Below are 20,587 nucleotides of genomic sequence, written 5' to 3'. Positions count from 1 at the left end.
CAGTGATTATGCAAGATGATTATATGAAGACCCGTCATAATGATCAGTTAATTTATATGGGTAATTATCAGTAACATTATAGGGAATGCATGACTTCCCTTGTGTTTAAGGAGAAGAATGATAACTATCTGCTTTTTGTGCTTTTTTTCTTTCTCTCCTCTCTTCTCCCAATCTTCTCCCTGTCTTGTCTCTCTTCTCTGTGTCCATCAGACGTCTCAGCCAAGCCCTAGCGGTCAGTCTACATGCAGCAGTGACCAGTCCCCCGTCAGCACCTATCCCAGCAGTGGAGTCCAGCTTGCTGTGAGCGCGGGACGCTCGCCAGGGGAGGGGCTGGAGGAGGATGAGGAGAAAGAGGAAAATGAAGAGGAGGCAGAGGAGGAGTGTGAGGGTGAGCCAGCCCCCATTATGGACTCCACGGTGTCCACGGCAACCGCGGCCATGCTGACCCTGCAGGCGAGGCGAAGTGTCGGCCGCCCCCTGCGCTGGATGGAGCACATCAAGATGGAGCGGCTGAAGCAGGTGAATGGAGCGCTTCCCAGGCTGGGGCCCCTGTCCCCTACACCGCCCCCCAAAGGCCCCACATTACCCAACATCCTGGGGAAGGGTAAGATTAAGTTTTAAAACATTTTTCCAGTTTCATTCTGTTTGAAAATCCTGGAATTTGGGGTCCAAGTGGGTATGGGAACCTACTACTTCTAAATGCTTTAAAATGTCTTACAACCCTCACAAGCAGCATATAGTAGCTTTATTTGACACAGACAGCTCATGTGGGCATTTTACAGTTAAAAAGCACCTGCACACATCACTACTGATGTGTTTACAAATCACATTTTGAGAAATGAATTATCCTGAATTCCATCTTGCCCATTTTGGCTGAAGCATTCAGGCAAAACAAATGCTGAAAATTTATTTTCTGCTGGAAAATGGTATCAAACCCATATCAAGCTGTGTATCATATCAGAGAGAATAGCATGTAACAATGTTTCATGGCCAAGTGCTGCCAGTTCTCTTTGGTAACATCTGTTTTCAGGGATCTCTCCTCACTTAAACTTAACTTTCCTCTTTCATCCTCCTGTAATCTCCCTTTCACCACATAATTTCCGTGTTCTCTCTCTCAACATTCAAACTTTCTTCATCCCCATTTCTCTGTCTGTGTTTCTCTCCTCAGGATCCTGTCTGGGCAGGCAGTGGGGGGTGTCTGCTCCTCAGCCACCTGCTCCTGCTGAGCTGGGCAGCACAGAGCTAACAGTGCTCAATTTGCTCAGAGACCGGCGTGACAGTAGTGGTAGCGCCACCAGCTCAGCCTATCTGAGCAGCAGCCGACGCTCCTCAGGCATCTCCCCCTGCTTCTCCAGCCGACGCTCCAGCCAGGCTTCCCAGAGCGAGGGCACGATGGCAGTGGCCCACCACCGCCGCCTCCATAACCTCAGCTCCACCGACTCTTACGACCCCATTTCTACTGATGCCTCCCGCCGGTCCAGCGAGGCTAGCCAGTATGGAGGTGGGGCAGGAGGAGGAGGAGGTGGAGGGATATTCTCAGGTGGGGGCTGTGGAGGTGTAGGAGGAGTAGGCATAGGAGGAGGAGGGGGCTCACGGGGGATGCTCAATTTAACCCCAGCACAGCACTACCACCTTAAAGCCAAGTATGCAGCAGCAACGGGCGGCCCACCTCCCACGCCTCTACCCAACATGGAACGCATGAGCTTGAAGACTCGCATGGCCATGATGGACGAGGGTGGTAGCAACCACTGTTTGCCACCTCTAGTCAGGCCACATCGCTGCAGTGATGGCACCAATGGGTACACCAATGGGTATATGGGACATGCAGGTTACAGGAGGAGGGTCCTCTATCCTGGTGAGGGACCACTGAATGGGAACCGGAGGGCCAGTGACCCAGTCCGGACGCATGCTCCTGATATTTGCAGTCTGCCCCCGGTGCAACGCTTCAACAGCCTTAACAACCTCCACCCTCTTCCACCTCTGTCTCATCACTCTACACCTGAAACTCGCAACTTTAGCCTACAGAACTACACGCGCTCAGAAGGCAACCTGCAGAGAGGTCTGCAGCACTCGCCGTACACTCCTAGCATTGTAGAACATGCAGCCTTAGAGGCCCTGGCCATGGAGGATGATGGGGAGGCTGGCTTGTTGCTTGGGGATGAGGATATGCTACCAGATGACCTGGTGCAGTATCTCCACTCCCAGGTTCAAGTGGATGGTGGCTCCTACATGCATATTGAGGACCAAATAGCTTCTAGCCAAAGGGACACCTCCCATCCCTCTATGGACGAGATGGAGCAGATGCAGACTTCGGGGTTGAATATGGCCTTCCCTGGATCATACAGTCTCCAGCAGCAGATAGCAGAGAGGAAGAGCCCCAGTAAGCTTCCCATCCAGTGGAATGAAGTGAGCTCTGGGAGTGCTGACAGGTCTCCTCAGAGGGAACAAATCCACCAGATACAGTGTGGAAGGTGGTCGGGCACAGAACATGGACCCATATCTGCACCTTTTGGCAGGTTTGGAAACATGGTAGTTCAGCAGCAAGTGTCCCTCGATTTCCAGAACAGTTGCTCCCAAGCTAATCAGTCTCAGAGTGCTTGCTGTGTCAACCCTGGGGTGAAGCCAGAGACATCATCTAACTCCTGCATGGAGATGAGAGGTACCAGTCACAACTCTACAAACACCTTTGGCAGGCCTAACTTCTCCCAGATCATCGATGAGCCTCTTCCCCAGGGCTTCAAACAGCAGGCCTCCAATGGACCTCAAAAACAGAGCCACTTCCAGCAGAACCACAACAGCAGCACCTCTTGTCAGGTTGGGAACAACCTGAACCTCAGCAGGGGGTCGATGGACAACCTCCCCAGCCTCTCCCAGGGAACCGCTCTTCATCACAATCGGCAGATCCACACCCCTCGCCCACCGATCAATAGCTACAGGAACTTGGTCAGGACTCAGCAGTACCTCAATGCCGAGAGCGCCGGTGAAATCCAGGCTAGCCTCACCCAGCAGCAACACCCGCAGAGGAGTGGGGACCACTGCTCCCTGGCACATCAGGTATCTGGGCTGAAACTGGAGGCCTCAGATCATGGATACTTAGAGCAGGGCTTTGGTGACTGCCTCTCTTATGAGCCAGCAGATCGCAAGGCCCCATCATTCCCCGTCCTGGAGGACCAGTGCTTGCTCGACTCCATGGCTGAGTCAGTGGGACAAGGTGGTGGCAGCGGCAACGAGAACTCGGTTGCTCTTCTCTCCCCTGGTGCAGATCAGGTGACTAGCACAGTGGATGGGAATGTGCCTGGTGTGTTAGATGAAGGGGTAAGTCTGGACTTTGGCACCATGCTGGAGGATGGCTATGATCAGGGTAGCTTGGTGTCAGGGGTGTTGAGTCCCTCTATCTTCCAGGGTCTGTCCAGGACCTCATCACGCCTGACCACCCCCCGAGCATCCGCAAACTTCCACAGCGTGGCCCCCGGCCTAAACAACATGGCCATTGGAGACATGAGCTCTCTCCTCACCAGTCTTGCTGAGGAAAGCAAGTTCCTGGCTATCATGCAGTAGCTGCTCTCCCTCTCTCTGCTTTCTCCTCCCTTAGGAAAAATGGAAAAAAGGAAGAGAAAAACTCTGGTGTATGTGAAGATTAAGACAAAAGTGGCAATTACAAGAACTTTATCATGTACTTAAAGTGTTCTGAAACAGGCAGTTGCCAAACCCTTTTATTTTGTAAAAATGTCATCCTACACAGAAATGGGATGTGTCAAAATTATGTATAGTTAAATAGTTATATTCCTTTTCTGGAATGAAGGCTATTTTTGGAAGCCCTTCTCTTTGTATTACTATGTGATGGTGAGCAAAAGCTCACTTCTTTGAAACAGTATTCTGTGTATTGTCACTGTTTTTGCTGTACACACTGTTGGTAAAAATGCATGCATTTAAGGTTAAACATTGAACACTGTCTATATAAGTACATAGACTAGCCCATGTGCCAAGTATCTACCGTTCTGATCCCACAGGTACAAAATCGCTAAATCCATTCTTGTTTCAGCAGGTGAGACATGGGTCATTAATTTAACAGGCCCTGATGATAACTTTATATATCATAGGTTTTAATAAGTGGTATATTTACATTTGTTGTCATTTTGTTCGTATGTTACTTTTGTGAATCTGTAAACGTTTCAGTGCTTCTACCAACTTTTACCAAGTGGTGTTTTTGTCAAGATGGTATCAAGTCCAAAAAATGGGCAACACATCCAAGTCTTCAAGGCACCGTAGATAGTCAGTCGTCTACTTGATATCTAAATGGCTTGATTTAGTTAGTCTGGTAAGGTACTCACAAGTGTATATAACAGTGTTTTTATATTCTGTTTGTGATATCTGATTTTTGATGTTGGATTGCACGGTTGTTCGGAGCTGATGTGAAAACAGACATTTTCTCCTCAATGATCAAAGGTCCCATTTGGTGCTTTATGTATGCTTACATAAATCGATATGAGTACTTTATGGTTTTAATCTGTCTTAATGGCCATCAGTGGTCCACAGCACATGAATTTTCCTCTTATGATGATTAAGTGCTGTAAAGTGATGTGTTTTGTTTTTATAGGAAATCATCTGTATTGTTTTCTCCAAAGCTCTTAAATTCAGAATGTGTACTGCCATCGAGTATTGCAGTGACTTTGTCAACAGTGTTAGTATTGCCTTGCAGTCTTACGTGACTGCGCACAGAATATTGAGTAGTTTACCTTGTATTCAGCATCAAAGCAATGAGGTACAAATTGTCTTATTATTCTTTGGTACTACTTTGTCATTTTTGTAGCTGTGCATTGATGTTTTTTTTTTTTTTTCAAAGAAGTAGAAATCATTTCCTTTGAAAGAAGGAAATTACATTGAGGTATGTGCCTTATACGTATCTGCCTGTCGGTAAAGAGAAAGATCACTGCCAATCTTCCATTGTGAATTATGAAAAAATAAAAATTAAACACGTTAAGTGTCTCGTGAGACCTGGAAAAAAAAGATAAAATGCTAGAACATTTATATAAGCAAAGTCTGAATATTAGAAAAGTTAAGATTTGCGAAATGCATTCTACTTTTCTTTGATTTTTGTTTTTTTTAAGTTTTCACATTTATTGTGCTTTTATATATAATATGTAAATACAATACTCTTTCTGTAGGTTTAGCAGAGGAAATGGGGAGTATCCTGGGGCCAATAAAGAACTGACTTTGAAAGCAGGGATTCCCAGGCCCTGGGTAGAGGCCAGACAGATCTGGCTCAGAGCGGAGCTTCAAGTGCCCAGCGCTGCCCCTCCGCCAGAAGAGCCACTTTGCTCTTTTATAACTGACTACAAATGTTTGTATGGTTTTAATAAAAATGGAAATTATATTTTAAGTCTCCTTTCCTCCTTATATGCAGGTTTGATAATACATGACATCTATTGATTTAATTACAGTTTTTTTAATGGAGACAGATGAAGAGATGATGAAGAAGAAGATGATTAACTACTTTTCTACACCTTATAGTAATATTATTTAAACAGAATACTTAATCAAAGCATATCCATTATGGCAGTTTGATTAAAAAAAAGGAAATAAATATGTATTATGATAATATAGTTTAGATAATACAATAATATACTATTCTACTTTTATTTACTAGTTTATATTAGTACACACACACACACACACACACACACACACACACACACATATATATATATATATATATATATATACTAACATACACTCATTAGAAATAAACAGCATTAGTGTTAAAGTTCTAACATGAGACACCGCCAGTGACTTCATTCATGGAGAATAACTAGTGCCTCTGATGCCCTCTTCTGATCATTGCATGAAATTACATTGATGTTGCAAGGTTGGAGCTGTGCACTGTGAATTTCATGCTCATGAATTTGAAAGCATGGTTCTAAATCACTTGTTTGGTTACATATTCAGATTAAAAGCAGTAAAGCCCTCGTCTCTCTGTGTGGAGATTAAAGCCAGTAGGTGTTAGTATCCTCACCCATTCACACTGAACTCTTTTACCAGTAGATATTCCACTATAACCCACGAGTATTTACAGACGCCCTAAGCCCGACAGCCCATCAGCTCCTATCAGAAGTCCTTTTAGTGCGCTCCATGCAAGCACAGAGATGTCTTGCATCATTCCCCCAAGTTTCCGGATGGAGCAAAATGGGAATCTATTCTAAGCGAGTCTCCCATTATGCTTTTCAGAAGCTCAACACAAGTGCAATCATGCGACGGAAATGAAGGGTACAGTTAGACTTTTCCGCTGCAGAGAGTGGAGCATGAGAGCCCATAAATTGTTCCAACTGGATACGAGATAGAGCGTTTTTGCTTTTGATGCTCTGAGGCTGCAGCCATCTCAGTCCAAAACAATTTTCCCCCAGAAAAATGTACCACCTTTCTAACACTCCCTTGACTGCACTTGGACAGTCAACATCCAGTTATGAGATCTATACGTATGTTCCATGTTTCTCTGCTTAGTCAACACATTTAACAATTTTAAATGAATTGAGTTAGTGATGTACAGTTACACCTCTATGATGCCAACATACTGGGGATAAAATGAAGAAAGGGGGTTTGGTATACAATAGGAAACATTTTATTACTAAAAAAACTGTCTTATATTGAAGGTGCTCTTTCAGCAGCGTTTCCACAACTATTCTTTATTGAAATCACAAGGTTGTTTTTTTTTTTACCACTTAATGGAAAAATAAAACAAAAACAAATTAATCATACATGAAATGACAGTAACTATGGACTATTTACAACGGTGGGAGAGGAGGGTCATAGGTGTGGCTTCAACAGGCCAGCATTGTTTGGTGTTTTAACACACTAGGCTCATACAGGAGGCACTTGAACGTGAGAGCCTTAAGAGCCAGGACCGAGCCAGAGTGCTGGAGGGAGAGGAAGGTAAAAAACATGGAAATGTTCAGCAACAGAAAACAAAGACTATCTGCTTTGAAAATAATAATAATAAAAAAAAAATCTTCAAGGAGTACATAATATGCATCTATTCCTTCAGCGTAGACCTCAAGGCCTGGAAACTTGGGGGGGGGGCTGTCACATGTGGGACACTGATGCACATACAGAGCATTTACACAGGCCTGCACCACAGAAATCTAGAGCACAAAGGGTGCACATTCAAAAGCATGCATCGCCCCACAATGAGCAATGTGGTTAAAAAAGAATGATGTATTTAGACGTTTTCAACTACGACAAAACTCAACTGTCTGCTGCTCCAGATTGTAAATGCAATAGACATACAGTATTTACAGGAATTATACTTTTCTTTTAAACATCTGTCACTCCAATGCCAGTTAAATAAAAAAAACAAAAGAAGGAAAAAGTCTGCAACTGCATTGCCAGGTAAGAGGGAGAAGTTTACAATGATAAATTGCAAAAATCAATGTTGAAGAATGGCTACCATTTCAATGATCTATTTACAATAAAACACAATTATGTATCAATAAAGAAAATAATGTTGAGGAAGAACAAAAATCCATGACATTCTGAATAGGAGTCTGTGGGTTGGCTGCCTCGCTGCAGAGTTCCTGTCAGAGCTGGTTTAGTGGTTGGTTCTCCGTCTGCTCTGGGAGTGTGTGGCGTTAGATCGGGGTGTGTTAAATCTTCTCCTGGATAAAGGGGTGCTGCAGAGCCTGGTTGATGCTGATGCGTTTGGCTGGGTCCAGCATCAGGGTGCCATCCAGCAGGTCCTTCAGCTGCATTACCTTCTTCCTCTGGTCCTCGGGCAGTCGCTGGCCTCCTATCATGTCGGCCAGCAGGTCTTTGGTGGGGTTGATGGTGCTCATCACCGTCACCTTCTCCTGATGGTGCAGAGAAACAAAGAAATGAGTCAAATTTGATGCAGTGATTATAACTCAAATTTCTGGCTTGTATTAAAATTGTGTATCATGTTGACAACTTACATCAGTGTACAAGTATGTGAGAGTTAAGTCAGAGCATCTTACCCTTTCTGTTACTTTGTCTACTTCAATGTACAGGAAGTTCAAATTCTGATCGAAGTGCTGGTCTTTGAACAAGCCTTTACGGATCATCTGAGGAAAGAAAACCCCATTATTGCATCATTTCACATCAGCCAGAACTTCTTGAATGCTGCTTGGAACAGCAACATGTCTCACCTCATCTAGGAAGAGAAACAATAACTGAAGGAACTGAAATTATATGATGCAACTCTACCTTGTTGGGCATCTTGCCCTTGAGGTCCATAGCGAGTTTGATCATGTGATTGTTGGAAGAACCAGGAAACAGGATTTTGCCAGTGTAAAGCTCGTATAAAGTGCAGCCCACAGACCACATGTCAATCCCATAGTCATATGGTTTTCCTATGACTGAGACAGGCCAATGTGAGCAAGGTCCAGCTTTTAATGCAAGTTTTTATTGAAGAGATTTAAACAAATACAGAAACTTACTGATTTCTGGAGCTCTGTAAAATCTGCTGACCAGGTATGGTGTGATGTCGTTGTCAGCAACATGGGATGCAGAACCAAAATCGCACAACTTCAGAATGGTCTTTGACTCATTTACCTTGAAAGGATGGACACAAACAAGTCAGTATAAATCAGAGTACCACTTTCATCACTCTATCTATCTTGATTTTAAGAATGACTTTTTAAAATCATACCAGGATATTATCTGGCTTGATGTCAGCGTGGAGGATGTTGCATCGTTTGAGCAGCTTGAGGGCCAAGAACAGCTGTTGGCTGTAGGAGCGCACAGCCTTGATATGGAGCCCGACATCTTTACCGTACTTCTTGAGCACCTCTCGTAAATTCATGCTGCAGATTACAGAATGCAACAAGTTGTCAGCAAGTGTGACCATCGCATAAATGCGACAAGCAACAGTGGATGCAGAAGAAGTAGTGTTACTGTTTTCGGTACCTGAGAGGCTCAAATACCAGACAAAGATGCTGCTTGTGGTAGAAGTGCCTGAAAAGGCGAAGGCAGTGAAACTTGTCATCAGGATCAGCGTCATTCAGCTTCTTGAGGAATTCCAGCTCTTTCAAACCCGTCTTCTGCCTGTTCATCAAAAATTAATGTATGTTGATCATTAATGCAAATCCAATCTGTCATCTGTATGTTCTGTTGTTTAAAGTAATGTCTACAAATCTATACTTGTTCGGCTATGAAAATTTGTCATTCACTGTTCACTCACATGAGCTCGTTGTTTCGGATGATCTTGACTGCCACCTCCTGGCCGGCCCTCGCAGTGTCCCTGGCCCTGATCACATTGCTGAACACGCCCTGACCAGTGTAGCCATACACATCATAGCGCTTGTCCAGTGTCTCCCCAATGTTCACCCCTAAATAATCAAAAAGTTGTAATGGTATGTTGCCATGATATTACACAAGCATTCATGGGTGTTTCCCCCTCGTACTGACACAGGTCAGTGTGATCAAAGAATTAGAGAGGCAGCACTTACGGTAGTAACCCTCAGCATCAGTCCAGTTATCCCTGAGGTTGGGGTTCTCTTTGAAGTCCTTTCCAACACCTGCTGCTCTCATCCTGGCACTCTGCAGAACCAGCAGAAAAATCAAATCAGCCTGAAACGTAAGACCAAGCCTGGAACACTATTATGAAAGCAATGCTCAAATGTCCTACAGAATTTCATATTTCAACACTCACGTCAAAGTCAGCAGCAAACATGTCGTCTGACTCTGTAAACATGTCAGGGGCAGAAGGCTTCTTTGGGTTGGCTCCTGAAACAAACAACAACAATAAAACAGCACGTGATGGGTTTCTAGTTGTCCACTATGTTGTAAAACAGAATATCTGGAACGTGTTTGATTCACATACTCTGCAGAGATCAAAACATGCTGCAGGTGGCAGACACCCAGGCTTTGGGTTACAAGCCAGCAACTGAATGAACACATGACAAAAAGAAACAAAATTAAAATCCCTGCATCACACAACTCTGCATTTTCCCCACACAAATCATGCCACTTCATTTTTTGTTTCCTATACACTGGTATATTTTGACCAGCCCATATCATAATCATAAATTCTATGTGAAATAGGCCACAAACTCTTCTGAACTGCAGGGAAGTACCAATATTAATGCACATTTATGGTTCAATGAATTTAAAGGCGGGCGAAAAATGCTACCAATCAGACTTCACCTTTTTAAATTCCTTCCTCCTCATGTGCTGAACTCATCATGATAGAACTGGGGAAAACTGCATCTTAAGAGCCATTTTTCTTTCAGTAAAAATGAAAAGCTGAGAAGGAACTATCCAAAGTGAATCCTGATAGAGCTTTTAGCTGTTCAGTTTCTCATCTCCTTCATCCTCACAGTAGGATGTCTTCCTCAGTGATGAAGGGGAGCAGATGCAGTGACCCACGTATATCTTCTACAGCCACATTTCAAAGGCTGAAGTGATAGGTGAAGCTGGAGGGATAGGGCACAATATTCTGTAGTTACCTGGGTCAAGCTAACCCCATTTGACCAAAGGCAGCATAAATGGAGCCTCCTTTGTGCTTGACCTATTCCTAGGTTTAAACTAAGCCAGTTTTAACTCCGATGAAATCACCTTTCAAATGAATTTCCTCTGTCTTATCACACGCAATGGTGCGGTTCATTCAGTTGGCCTTGTATGCCAACAGACATGATGACCCTGACCAGGACATTACCGTCTTTCTCCTGGGCGATGAGGTTGTGCTTTGCTTTGATGTTGGCCTCGAAGGTGTTGAGGTTCTCGCGTTCATACTCCTTGACATCTGCAGCCACTCGCTCCAGGATGTCGTCTGGTGAGGGTGAACGGCTGCGTGTGCTGCTCTGGGGGCTGCTGGGCTCTGACACCATGTTTGTGTCCTCGTTCACAACCTTGTATTTCTGTACAATGGCAGGAACAGTTAGATTGTAAGAATGCATGTCAAACTTAGAAAATACAGTAGATTCGTTCCAGCGTAGGCGTGCACAGACCTGGACGATGGCCAAACGCTGCTGACGGCGCTGTTCGATAAGAGCTTCTTCATCTATCTCTTCACCATCGAAGTCTTCCAACCTGAACACACAAACAAGGCTTTCAAAAATATGGCAAGACCACAGTTTCCTGTTAATGTAATCAGTGCATCACTACAGGATGTGCTGATACATTAAACTATCAAAGCAATTTGACATCAAAAGCAGCTGCCACGAACAAGCATAATCCACTTTTAGTGAGCTGGGTAGCAGCAGGACCGTAAGAAGATTCTTTTATTTGTTTTCTGCAAGCAAAGCAATTATTCTAATATTATTACTTTGCCATGTAAAGCTTGTATGTATGATCTGCAGAGAAATCAAATTGCAAATGTCTTGTTTTACTCACACTTCTTCCTCTGAGGACTCCTGGTCGACCTTCATGCCCTCTGAAAGGCTACCCTTGAACTTGTCTTCATCTCTGCTGCGCCTTCTCCTCCTCTCCCGATCACGGGACATTGAGCGCCTGTACTGTCTGAGCCTACCGTACCGGTCTCTCTCCCCAGACCTGTCACAGAGGGATAGTTTATTACCTCATAAAAGTTTCAACCCGAAAGAGTCACAAAACTACTGGGATAAAGTGAATGCATGAAATGTTCCAGAGAGAACAATAACACTGAGCTGAAGTTAAGACTATTGTCCCAGCATCAAAAACATGACAGATGCCAGAGTAAAGAGAGTCTAAGTTTGCCTCTGATTACATAACCTACACTGGTGTAAAAATCCTCTGTTGCGAGTAGAGATGAATGACATTTGAGTGAAAAGTGTTGTCACCTGTGTCTCAATGGAGACCTGCTCCGTCTGCGAGGGGAAGAGCGGGAGCGTCGTCGTGGTGACGGGGACCTCCGTCTCAGAGGTGAGCGACTCATCCTGCGGCGGGATGAAGATCTGGGACTGTTCTCTCGTGATCTGTCTCTGCCTGGCCCCACATCTGCCCGCGGACGCTTCCTGTACGAAAATCAGACGGGCTGAACTGGACGTTCTGCACAGTCACTTCAACAGAACTGCTACAATGCAGATGAACTATGACAGATTGTAAGTGGCAGCTTTCAAATACTGCATATTTCTTTTTTTTAATTTTCTATCTTACTTTATAGATGTCAATATTCACTCTGATGAGATTTGGCATTTCCCAAAACTGCTCAAAGTCCTACTTTTATAATGAACTGTCAAACATTCAATCTCGGCACACCCTTCAGAATCAGTCAGACTATTATTCATCTGTGTGGCATATTCGCTCTGACTCATCTATCCCAGTCAACTTATATTACTGCGAGAAGTTATATAAGTCAAAACAGCTCTGTTCACAAACCTCAGTGGTGAGTCCTGCCTGTCAGCATCCCTCCTCCTGACCTCTGGTGAGCGACTGCGGCCTCTCCTGGGGGAGGACCTTGTTCTTGATGGAGAGTGGCTCTGTTTCGACGCCCTGTCTGCGGCGCTGGCTGAGGGGTGGCGGGCATCTCTGTGGCGAGGTGAAGCGCTGCGTTTCCTCACGGGGCTGTGAGGACGCCTGTGAGGGGAGCGGTTCTCTTTCCCTGACGAGGCATCCTTGGATGGAGACTTGGCCGGCCGCTTGTCCCGGTCGCCATCTGACCGACTCGGCCGCTCTCGCACGGGTGATCTGGACCGTCGGGTTGCTCTCTCCTGGTTTGGTCTGTCGTCCCGCTGTGGAGAGGAGCGTTTTTCAGTGCGGCTGCTTTTCTGCTCTCCTCTCCAGGTGGAGGGAGAGTTGGACTTCCTCCTCTCCTTGGACCTATCAGTGCTGTCTGAACGCTTTCTGTCTTTTGACCTGCTCCTGCCACGGCCTCTGTCCTTAGCACCTGTGTCCTTGGTGCTTTTGGTCACCTTGTCCTGCTTAGACTCCTTAGCAGCCTTTTCTGCAGACTTACTCCGACTACGGCGCTTGGAGCTGGACTTACTGCCCTCTGTTGAGTCCCGTCTTGATTTCCCACTTTTTCCCCCTCTGGGAGATATGGGTTTACCTGAGCTGCCTCTTTGACGCTGTTCTCCATTTCTTACCCTGGCATCTCCGTCCTCTTCTGATCCAGAGTTATAACCCTGAAGGATCAAACCCATGCCAGGACTGAACCTTGCCCTCCATCAGCTGGCTGTCCAGCTCAGCTTTGATCATGGCCCTCTGTTTCTCCAAATCCTCCAGCAACGCCCTGTCATCCAGACTTGGATTTCCAGAGGAGGGAGAGGACTCAACTTTTCTATTGCCGGAGGCACCAAAGAGGCCAGCACCAGAGGGAGAGGAGCCCTCTTTGCGTTTGTGTTTCCTGTGTTTATGACGATGTCTGCGTTTGCGGTCCTTTTCCTCATCAAAGGCATGTTTGTGTTTTTTGTGCTTACTACGGTGCTTGTGTTTTTTCCTCTTGTGTTTGCCGCTGCTGCTGTGATGTTTGGACCCTTCCTCGGTCTTCTCACCATTAGTTTCTGCCTCCTCCTGTGATGAGACAACATATCAGCTTGACAGTTGATTCAGATGTCAGATCATCTCAATATTAAAAATTCTAGATGTTGTGAGCAGAGCCATCTTTTATCTTCAGTTTTATAAATTAAGGTTGTTATGAAGACCATTTATATAATAATAAAATGACACTCATCATAAATCCATCTGCATACTCCAGCAGGAAAATGTTAATGTCATTCAGGGAAAATCAAATCAGTGAGGCAGTGAGGACCCTTCAAATGAAACTAGATGTGTAGTTAAGCTGCTCTTGAATACATCTTTGTGAAATATGTCCAATGGAGCAACAGCAACATAATTTAGACTACTTCAAATAAAGTTGATGTAAAATAAATTTGATGTAGAGGGTTTAGTTCAAAATCATGACATCATACCACTGAAGATATTTAGGCCTGCTGTTGTCCACCCCTACCTCTTCCTCCTCTTCTTCCTCAGACATGTCTCCACTGTCCTCATTTCCACTTCTTTCATGGCTCTCCAGATCCTGCTTCCTGTTTAGCAAAGAACACAGTTTTCAGTGTTGACCGGACAATAGCACACATGTGCTAAAACAAGTTAGTTCAAGTAAGTTAGTTCAAAATTTGTCAACTGACAGAAAATGATTTACATGAAACAAATTTGTAGAAAACCATGAAATCACAGATCCACAATAAACACAATATATATTTTTGCTATCAATTCCATCCAGTCAGTATGGTTATGTAATAATTACGCCAACAAATTGCAAACGGAGTTTACATTTATAAAATAGACAGTACTGGTATCAGCAGACAGCCCTACTTGAAACATCTGTATTAGGATTAGGGGCTGCAAAAATCTATTATTTTCTCACTTTGGTTATAAAATAACAAACACAAGAGGAAATGTCCATTACATTTTCAGAGAATACAAGGTAACATCATTGCAGCCAAAAAAGTAGGAGGTGAAGCCCTAACTTACACTGATGTACTGTAGCCCTAATACACACTGAGGATACAGAGCAGGTGTTGTGTCTTCTCCAACACCAGTAACCATTAACAACCACGGCGCCAGTCTTCTTTGCTATCATAAAAAACTGCACCTCACAATGTTCAGCAATAGGACAACTTCAACAAAAAATAAAGCATGTGTCTGGGGATTTGAGGTTTATTATTAATATTGTTGGGAAAGCGCCACGGAAACGACTGTCCTTATTCAGCATCAAATTCATTGGCTGAGATCGTGCTAATGTTGTGAAATTTATCAATCGCGTGCACTTCACTCGTTTTAGCACGTTTAGAATAAAGTTGAAGCCAATACAAGCACGAGCAGGTAACCTTAGGTAAACCAGGGTTACGTAATGTGCTCAATTTAGCTAGAAATTGCAGAGGCATAGTCAGTACCGTAAGGAATACCGGGCAGAACTTTTACAGGTAGAAATATTATTATCAGTGTGGCAAAGACCCTCGATTTGTTACCGTGTATACTTTCCCTGAGCTCGACCGCCAAGACGGTTTTCAGTCACTAGCTCGGATATGCTAACCGCTCTTAGCAAACTTAGAGCTAACAGGCTACATCCCCCAGATAGCTTCTAGCCATGCTAACTTAAGTTTCAGGGTCTTTGCCTGCTACCAAACACAACTGATAGACTGTATGTGGTCAGGCGTGTATGTTATAGAAGAAACCCCACCCCAGGGCGGTTGAGGTATATCTGTGCAGTGTGTTTAGCGAAACTTAACGTTATGTGAGCGAACAGAACATTAGCTGGTTGGCTAAGAACATTAGCGAGTCGTTGGCATGTAATTTTGCTAGCCCCGGCAACAACGTGAACCTGCTGCTCAGTTTTGCCTCCATGCTTCAAATCAACAAAATAGTTCCCCGTTGATTTCAGATCAGGTAAGAGATTATATCTTCCTACTACGAACATCTTATCGTAAATTAAACCACTTACACGTGTTCGTTGCCATTATTCATTCTTCTGGACGTGATGTCCATCTCAACGTCGGCCATTTTCCTCAGCTGAGGGGCCTTTTCTTTTTCGATTATTTTGACCAGAGAAGTGCAACAATATCAAAACACTGATATGCCCTCTGTTGTGCTGGCGGCACACTGCAGTCCTGGTTCGTCCACTGAAGTTTGCCTTTTGTCCACCAGGGTGTACGCTTGTGTAATTCAACGTTTTCAGACTAACGTATCAGAGGCTTCAATACAAGAACACAACAGGAGGTAGTGGTAAGTACCAGAGTTGGGCAGGGTGTTTTTATTTGTATTTTGCTCAGTTACTCTGAGACTACTTACACACAATTTCAGCTTGTTACCCACATCATTAAAATAAGTCTAGGTATGATAATTTGCATTTCAGGGATAGTTGCAACATCCATTAAACTGCAATGAAATTGCACTAATTAACTTAGATTTTATTTTACCTGTGCTATTAGTTTTCAGTCTGTTTTACAAACAATGTACTTGATGAGCCCACAGCTTGGTGAAACAATGTCACATATATATATAGATAGATAAGAACTTTATTGACTAATATCTAGCTATGGAAAGTATGTTCAGTTTTTATTTGTTCTGCAGTCATAATAAGATGGTCAAGTTATGTTTCTGGCATGTAAGTGTGATTGCATTCTTGGCCTTATTCAAATGATACTCAGAACTGTGAAAATGTACACAGGCAAAGTACAAGTCCATTATCAGAGATGTTAATCACTCTTAGAAAGGAGGGAAATGTGATTGTTGACTGGAAAGGGTAAAATATGTCAAACACCACATCTGATTCAGTGTGTTGCTTCATATAATATTATAACAATTTGCCTGGTGAAAAAGTTGCAAAAAGAAAGCAACAGCTTCTAACACAGCTCATCACTTGACATTCAAGAATGCAAAAGCATTCAAGGGATGGTTATTATCCACACTTGACAGTTTTATATGAAGCAGTAAATCTTGTTATTGTGAGGCACCTGTGGTTGCTTATTCACAACAGCATGAAAGTAATGGAGACGTATAGATATAACAGCATTAATACTGACATCCTGGCAGATGGGACAACTGGTACTGGCAGATGACAGTCCTGCAGGTGTTACTATTATTATTGTGTGATTTGTTGACGCCTTGCTTGGTGTAGGCAAAACTAAAAAATAAAAAGACTTGAATTCTGTTTCAGAACAATTTATATATTAAAAAATATCTAAAACTTTTGCAGGAGCCCCTCTGATATAAATATACAGTATACAGAAGGTCTGTGTAACTCACAGTCTGGGCCTTCTGTTGTACTGTGTATCTCTGTGTAGATTTATATGGTAAAGTTGCAAGCTGGAGGTCTCACCACAGATTAAAGTGTCGGTCATGGAGACATTAGATATTCCATTAGTTGAGACCTCTGTCCCAGTGTGCCCAGTAAATCATGGAGGTACACCGTGTGTTGTGAATGTTGTGTGCTGCTGTGCAGTCTAGAGAAGAGACTGTCTGACTGTGTGTCATACAGTTGATGATTTATGATATTGCGTGACCTGTTTGTAAAGATGGTGCTTGGGTTCCTATGCGTGTCAGATGTGTGCATTTGTTTTTTTTCCTTAACCTTCTTGCTTAATGTTTTTACAGCATTAACATAGTCAACAAAAGGCTATACATCAAATACATGACTGACATGTCTATCCCGTATATATGAAGCCATGGCCAAGAGACGTATGAGTGTATGAGTGTATGAGTGTAAGGTCTTGTTGTGAGTTTGGCAGGCAACTTCAGGAAGTCATTGCTCGTGACCAAGAAGTAGTTAAAGACATAACTGATATAAAATGAGAAATGTTTGGTTTTTCACTTTGGTTTTTGTACACATCCAACAAACAAGATATAGCATGTTAATTAGTGAGCTTTAGCGATGCTGGCAGATTTCAAAGAGTGCTGGAACAAGAAGATACATATACATAGTCTCAAACTTTCTATGTTGGGTTTTCTAAACTTCTTGGTGCCCCAATCCCATAGATCTGAGTTATGACTTTTGTAGCTGGAACTTGGATCACCATAGTGAGAAAATAAAGCAAACAGACGTTAGGTCTTAGAGCCTCCACTCTCCAAGCTTCACTGGAGACACAATAAGGATAGGGCCATAAAACATGAGGTCCAACAGATGCTCAGTGAAGACAACCACAGTCCATTATAGAGCCCGTTAAAAACACTCTGGCAGTTCGCTAACCCACCATCACCCCAGACCCTGTGCTCTTCATTGGGTTTTGTCTTCTGGTGAGGACAAGGACAGAATTATGGCTCAGAATCATTTCCTCTGAGTGAAGCTGTGCCACAACGCACAATGCCTCTCAATAAAAAGGGAACGCCTGCTTCCATCAACGCAGATGTTCTTTGTTTTCTGACAGATGTGTTCATCTTTATGTTTTTCTTTGTTTTCTGCTCCTTTCTGAACAGTGAGCCTCTGATGTTTGGTTTTCTGAAAGAATAGGGGCTGGCATACGATTTACAAGGGTAAAGAAACAGGTTTGGAAGTATGCCCTAAGCATATGGCCTTGTCGGAGGGTGAAATTTATGTGTGCTTCAAGGGAAGGGATGAGGAAGGAGGTTTACATTGTCCTGGCTTGTGAGCAACTGAAGCAGAGTGACTTTGAAACTGGAGATGTTTTCACTGTAGTCATCACAGGTGATTTAAATGAAGAAATTATTTCTTCTAATTCAGGGAAGGCTGGGTCATCATTTGGAGCTTGTTCAGAGACATCTGTGTTAACACCATCAGTGTAGATCTAGGGTGTGGCAGTTCAGGGACTGGTAGTGACGGAGTGACAAAGTAGAAAAAACAGGAGCTGTAGAAGGCCTAATTTCCTTGTCTCAGCTGCATGATTAAATTTGGGCGTAAAAGTTTACTTGGGTGATAATCAAGGTCCTAAATGTTAGCCTTTAAAGCTGTGCTGTAGGTCCACCTCCCAGGTTACAAGATACACAAGGTAAACTACTACCAATGCTTAAATATGCTCAATTGTGTACCAGTCTGACTTGCGAGACTGCTCTCTGGTAAAAACTAGCCCATAGGTTGTCAGTGCAAGCACCTTATTACAACCTATAGTTCCATTTCATTGTGAGGTGATCTATAGCAGCTGTAGTAATTATGACGTGAGCAAAGGAGGAAGTTTCTGTTCTCTCTTCTCTTAAATGTTGTGAGGTCTCAGATGTTGTAAGTTAAAAACCCTCACCCTTATGCCATAGCTCCTACCCTCATAAACTTAGTTGTAGGCAATTCTTGATCCTGAGCTAATCCTGAATTAATCCTTAAGCCAAATCCAAATTCTTATTTTAGGCCTAAACTCAGTTGCTAATCCTAAATTAGTCCATTAAAAGTGTGGAGTATGGAGATTTTTTTCAAATCTTTCCATCCTCTGAGGACATTTGAACAACACAAACAAACAAACACTTTATCTGGTGACATGAGTCTTTTATTTCACAAACCAACTCTTAACTTTTCCTCTTGCTTTCTTACTTTTCCCCAACAGAGTTTTGGCATTGCCTCTGTTGTAACAAGAGACAAATGTGTTTAGAATTCTGCATGAGAAGGGGCTTTGAGGATGAGTGGGCAAAAGTCTATTTTTCCATTTAAAGTTTACTCTTTCAGAGGAATTACACTGGAATGAGGTACTGAGGCAGAATGTGCTGACTCTGTAAATGTGGCCAAACCACAGATTGAAGCCCTGCTCAAAACAGACAGATCCTATTATTATACAAGGGGAGAAGGGGTTTTCTGATAACACCGCAGCAGTTTCTCCATGTAATAAAATCATTCTCTAATCATTCATGCTTAAAATGAAATGTGCAGCACACAGCATCTACAAACTTAAAAATGCCTGGACCACAGTATCAGAAACTAGCCTTAAGAAAGCGGTTGTTTTACAATAGGCCAAACTTCATCATTTTTCTAAAACTTTTAAGTTTTGGATGGGCTGCCTGTGGAACAGTTGGTCCACCACTTTGGTCCAGACTGATACAGCTATTAGATGGATTGCTATGAATACAAACATCCATGCTCCCCAGAGGTTGATCCTTTTGACTGTGGTTATCATCTGACTGATGATGGGGTTGACATTTTGAGCTAAATATCTCAACAATGACTGTATTGTCACAAAGCTAAACTAAGACGGTGACCATGGTAACATTACATACTGGACATCAGCATGATAATGTAGCATTCTGATGTCAGCATTTTCTTGAATCACTGCCTTTTACTTTGCTTACTTTTTTTACTTTGCAACATGAACACTTTCAGATTCAAATATAATAGAGTTTGTATAGTAGGGTATGTAAGTCCACTTGCCATGACTCCTAGTAGATAAACACCTCTGGTAATGGTGAAATGTTGCCAGTAAGAGATGTGACTGAGTTCTGCTGCTAAGCTCAAATATTGTGTCAGTATATGCTCTGTTATTATTGAAATTGTATTGAGACGTGTTATAAGTAGGTGTAATGCCCTTTTCAAGCACTAAATCGGTCATATGACAGGGAATGCCACACTCACTAAATTACCTGGCTAGAACATGTTCTTTCTGTAGTGTGCTGTGTTCATGATGACTGTGGTGGGCCAACTGACCAGTGCCTACATTTGTTATGATAAACAGAAATAAAGGCAAGTCTCAAGTCCATCATTCATCCACACGATTCAAGACAACACAGAGCAAGACAACCAAGGGGTTGCTTAACCAGCCAGTTAAAGTGGAATCCAACTGATTTCTCTGGAATCAGTCATTAGTAAAAACTCAGTTGAACTCAGGCATTACAGCATAACCTAATCCCAAATGTGTACCACACTAAAGTATCTGTCTATTAATGGTTTGGTTTTGTGTGAGTAAAGACAGACCATTAAATTTGGCAACTTATTATTACAGTGCATCACCGTAATTTTCTTCCCACTGTGTAATTTCTTCTATTATACTGATACAGGTAAATAGTTAGTACTGTGTGAACAGTGATATCTGCGGGGGCTCAGTTCTTGCTCTAAAGAACCACTGAGATGAGCTATCCTGCAATTTTGCGTTCATGCACTGCTCCATAGCATTTGTAACGTTTCCTAGGACATTTTCCAAATTCAATATACTCAACTGTCATGAAGTACACTGGGGAGCCAAGTACCACAAAACTGAAGTACTGCAAAATCACACTAAAAGCCTGTTTG

General features: G+C 43.1%; 2 protein-coding genes across 2 annotated transcripts in view; one reads left to right on the top strand and one right to left on the bottom strand.

The window, feature by feature from the left end:
• The window catches only part of gli3 (GLI family zinc finger 3), a 90,790-nt gene extending 85,416 nt beyond the window's left edge, over window positions 1-5,374 (top strand). Inside the window, exons 14-15 of the mRNA XM_018700797.2 lie at window positions 211-604; window positions 1,169-5,374. Coding sequence (XP_018556313.1) covers window positions 211-604; window positions 1,169-3,558 — 2,784 coding nt within the window. The 3' untranslated portion in view covers window positions 3,559-5,374. The remainder of the gene's footprint in view (window positions 1-210; window positions 605-1,168) is intronic.
• Window positions 5,375-6,593: 1,219 nt separating this feature from the next.
• Window positions 6,594-15,591, bottom strand: prpf4bb (pre-mRNA processing factor 4Bb). The gene is given in 17 exon segments (XM_018700785.2): window positions 6,594-7,841; window positions 7,986-8,072; window positions 8,215-8,366; window positions 8,448-8,562; window positions 8,660-8,813; window positions 8,917-9,054; window positions 9,191-9,338; window positions 9,459-9,549; window positions 9,662-9,735; window positions 10,667-10,868; window positions 10,959-11,040; window positions 11,344-11,502; window positions 11,769-11,942; window positions 12,307-13,073; window positions 13,075-13,440; window positions 13,877-13,955; window positions 15,374-15,591. Coding segments are annotated over 17 exon segments (3,051 nt in total). The 5' UTR covers window positions 15,433-15,591; the 3' UTR covers window positions 6,594-7,637.
• Window positions 15,592-20,587: the final 4,996 nt, after the last annotated feature.

Source organism: Lates calcarifer, linkage group LG24 (genome assembly GCF_001640805.2).
Source record: "Lates calcarifer isolate ASB-BC8 linkage group LG24, TLL_Latcal_v3, whole genome shotgun sequence".
Taxonomy (NCBI): Eukaryota; Metazoa; Chordata; class Actinopteri; family Centropomidae; genus Lates; species Lates calcarifer.
The sequence above is the reverse complement of the archived record's forward strand: the minus strand, read 5'-3'. Positions and strand labels throughout refer to the sequence as shown.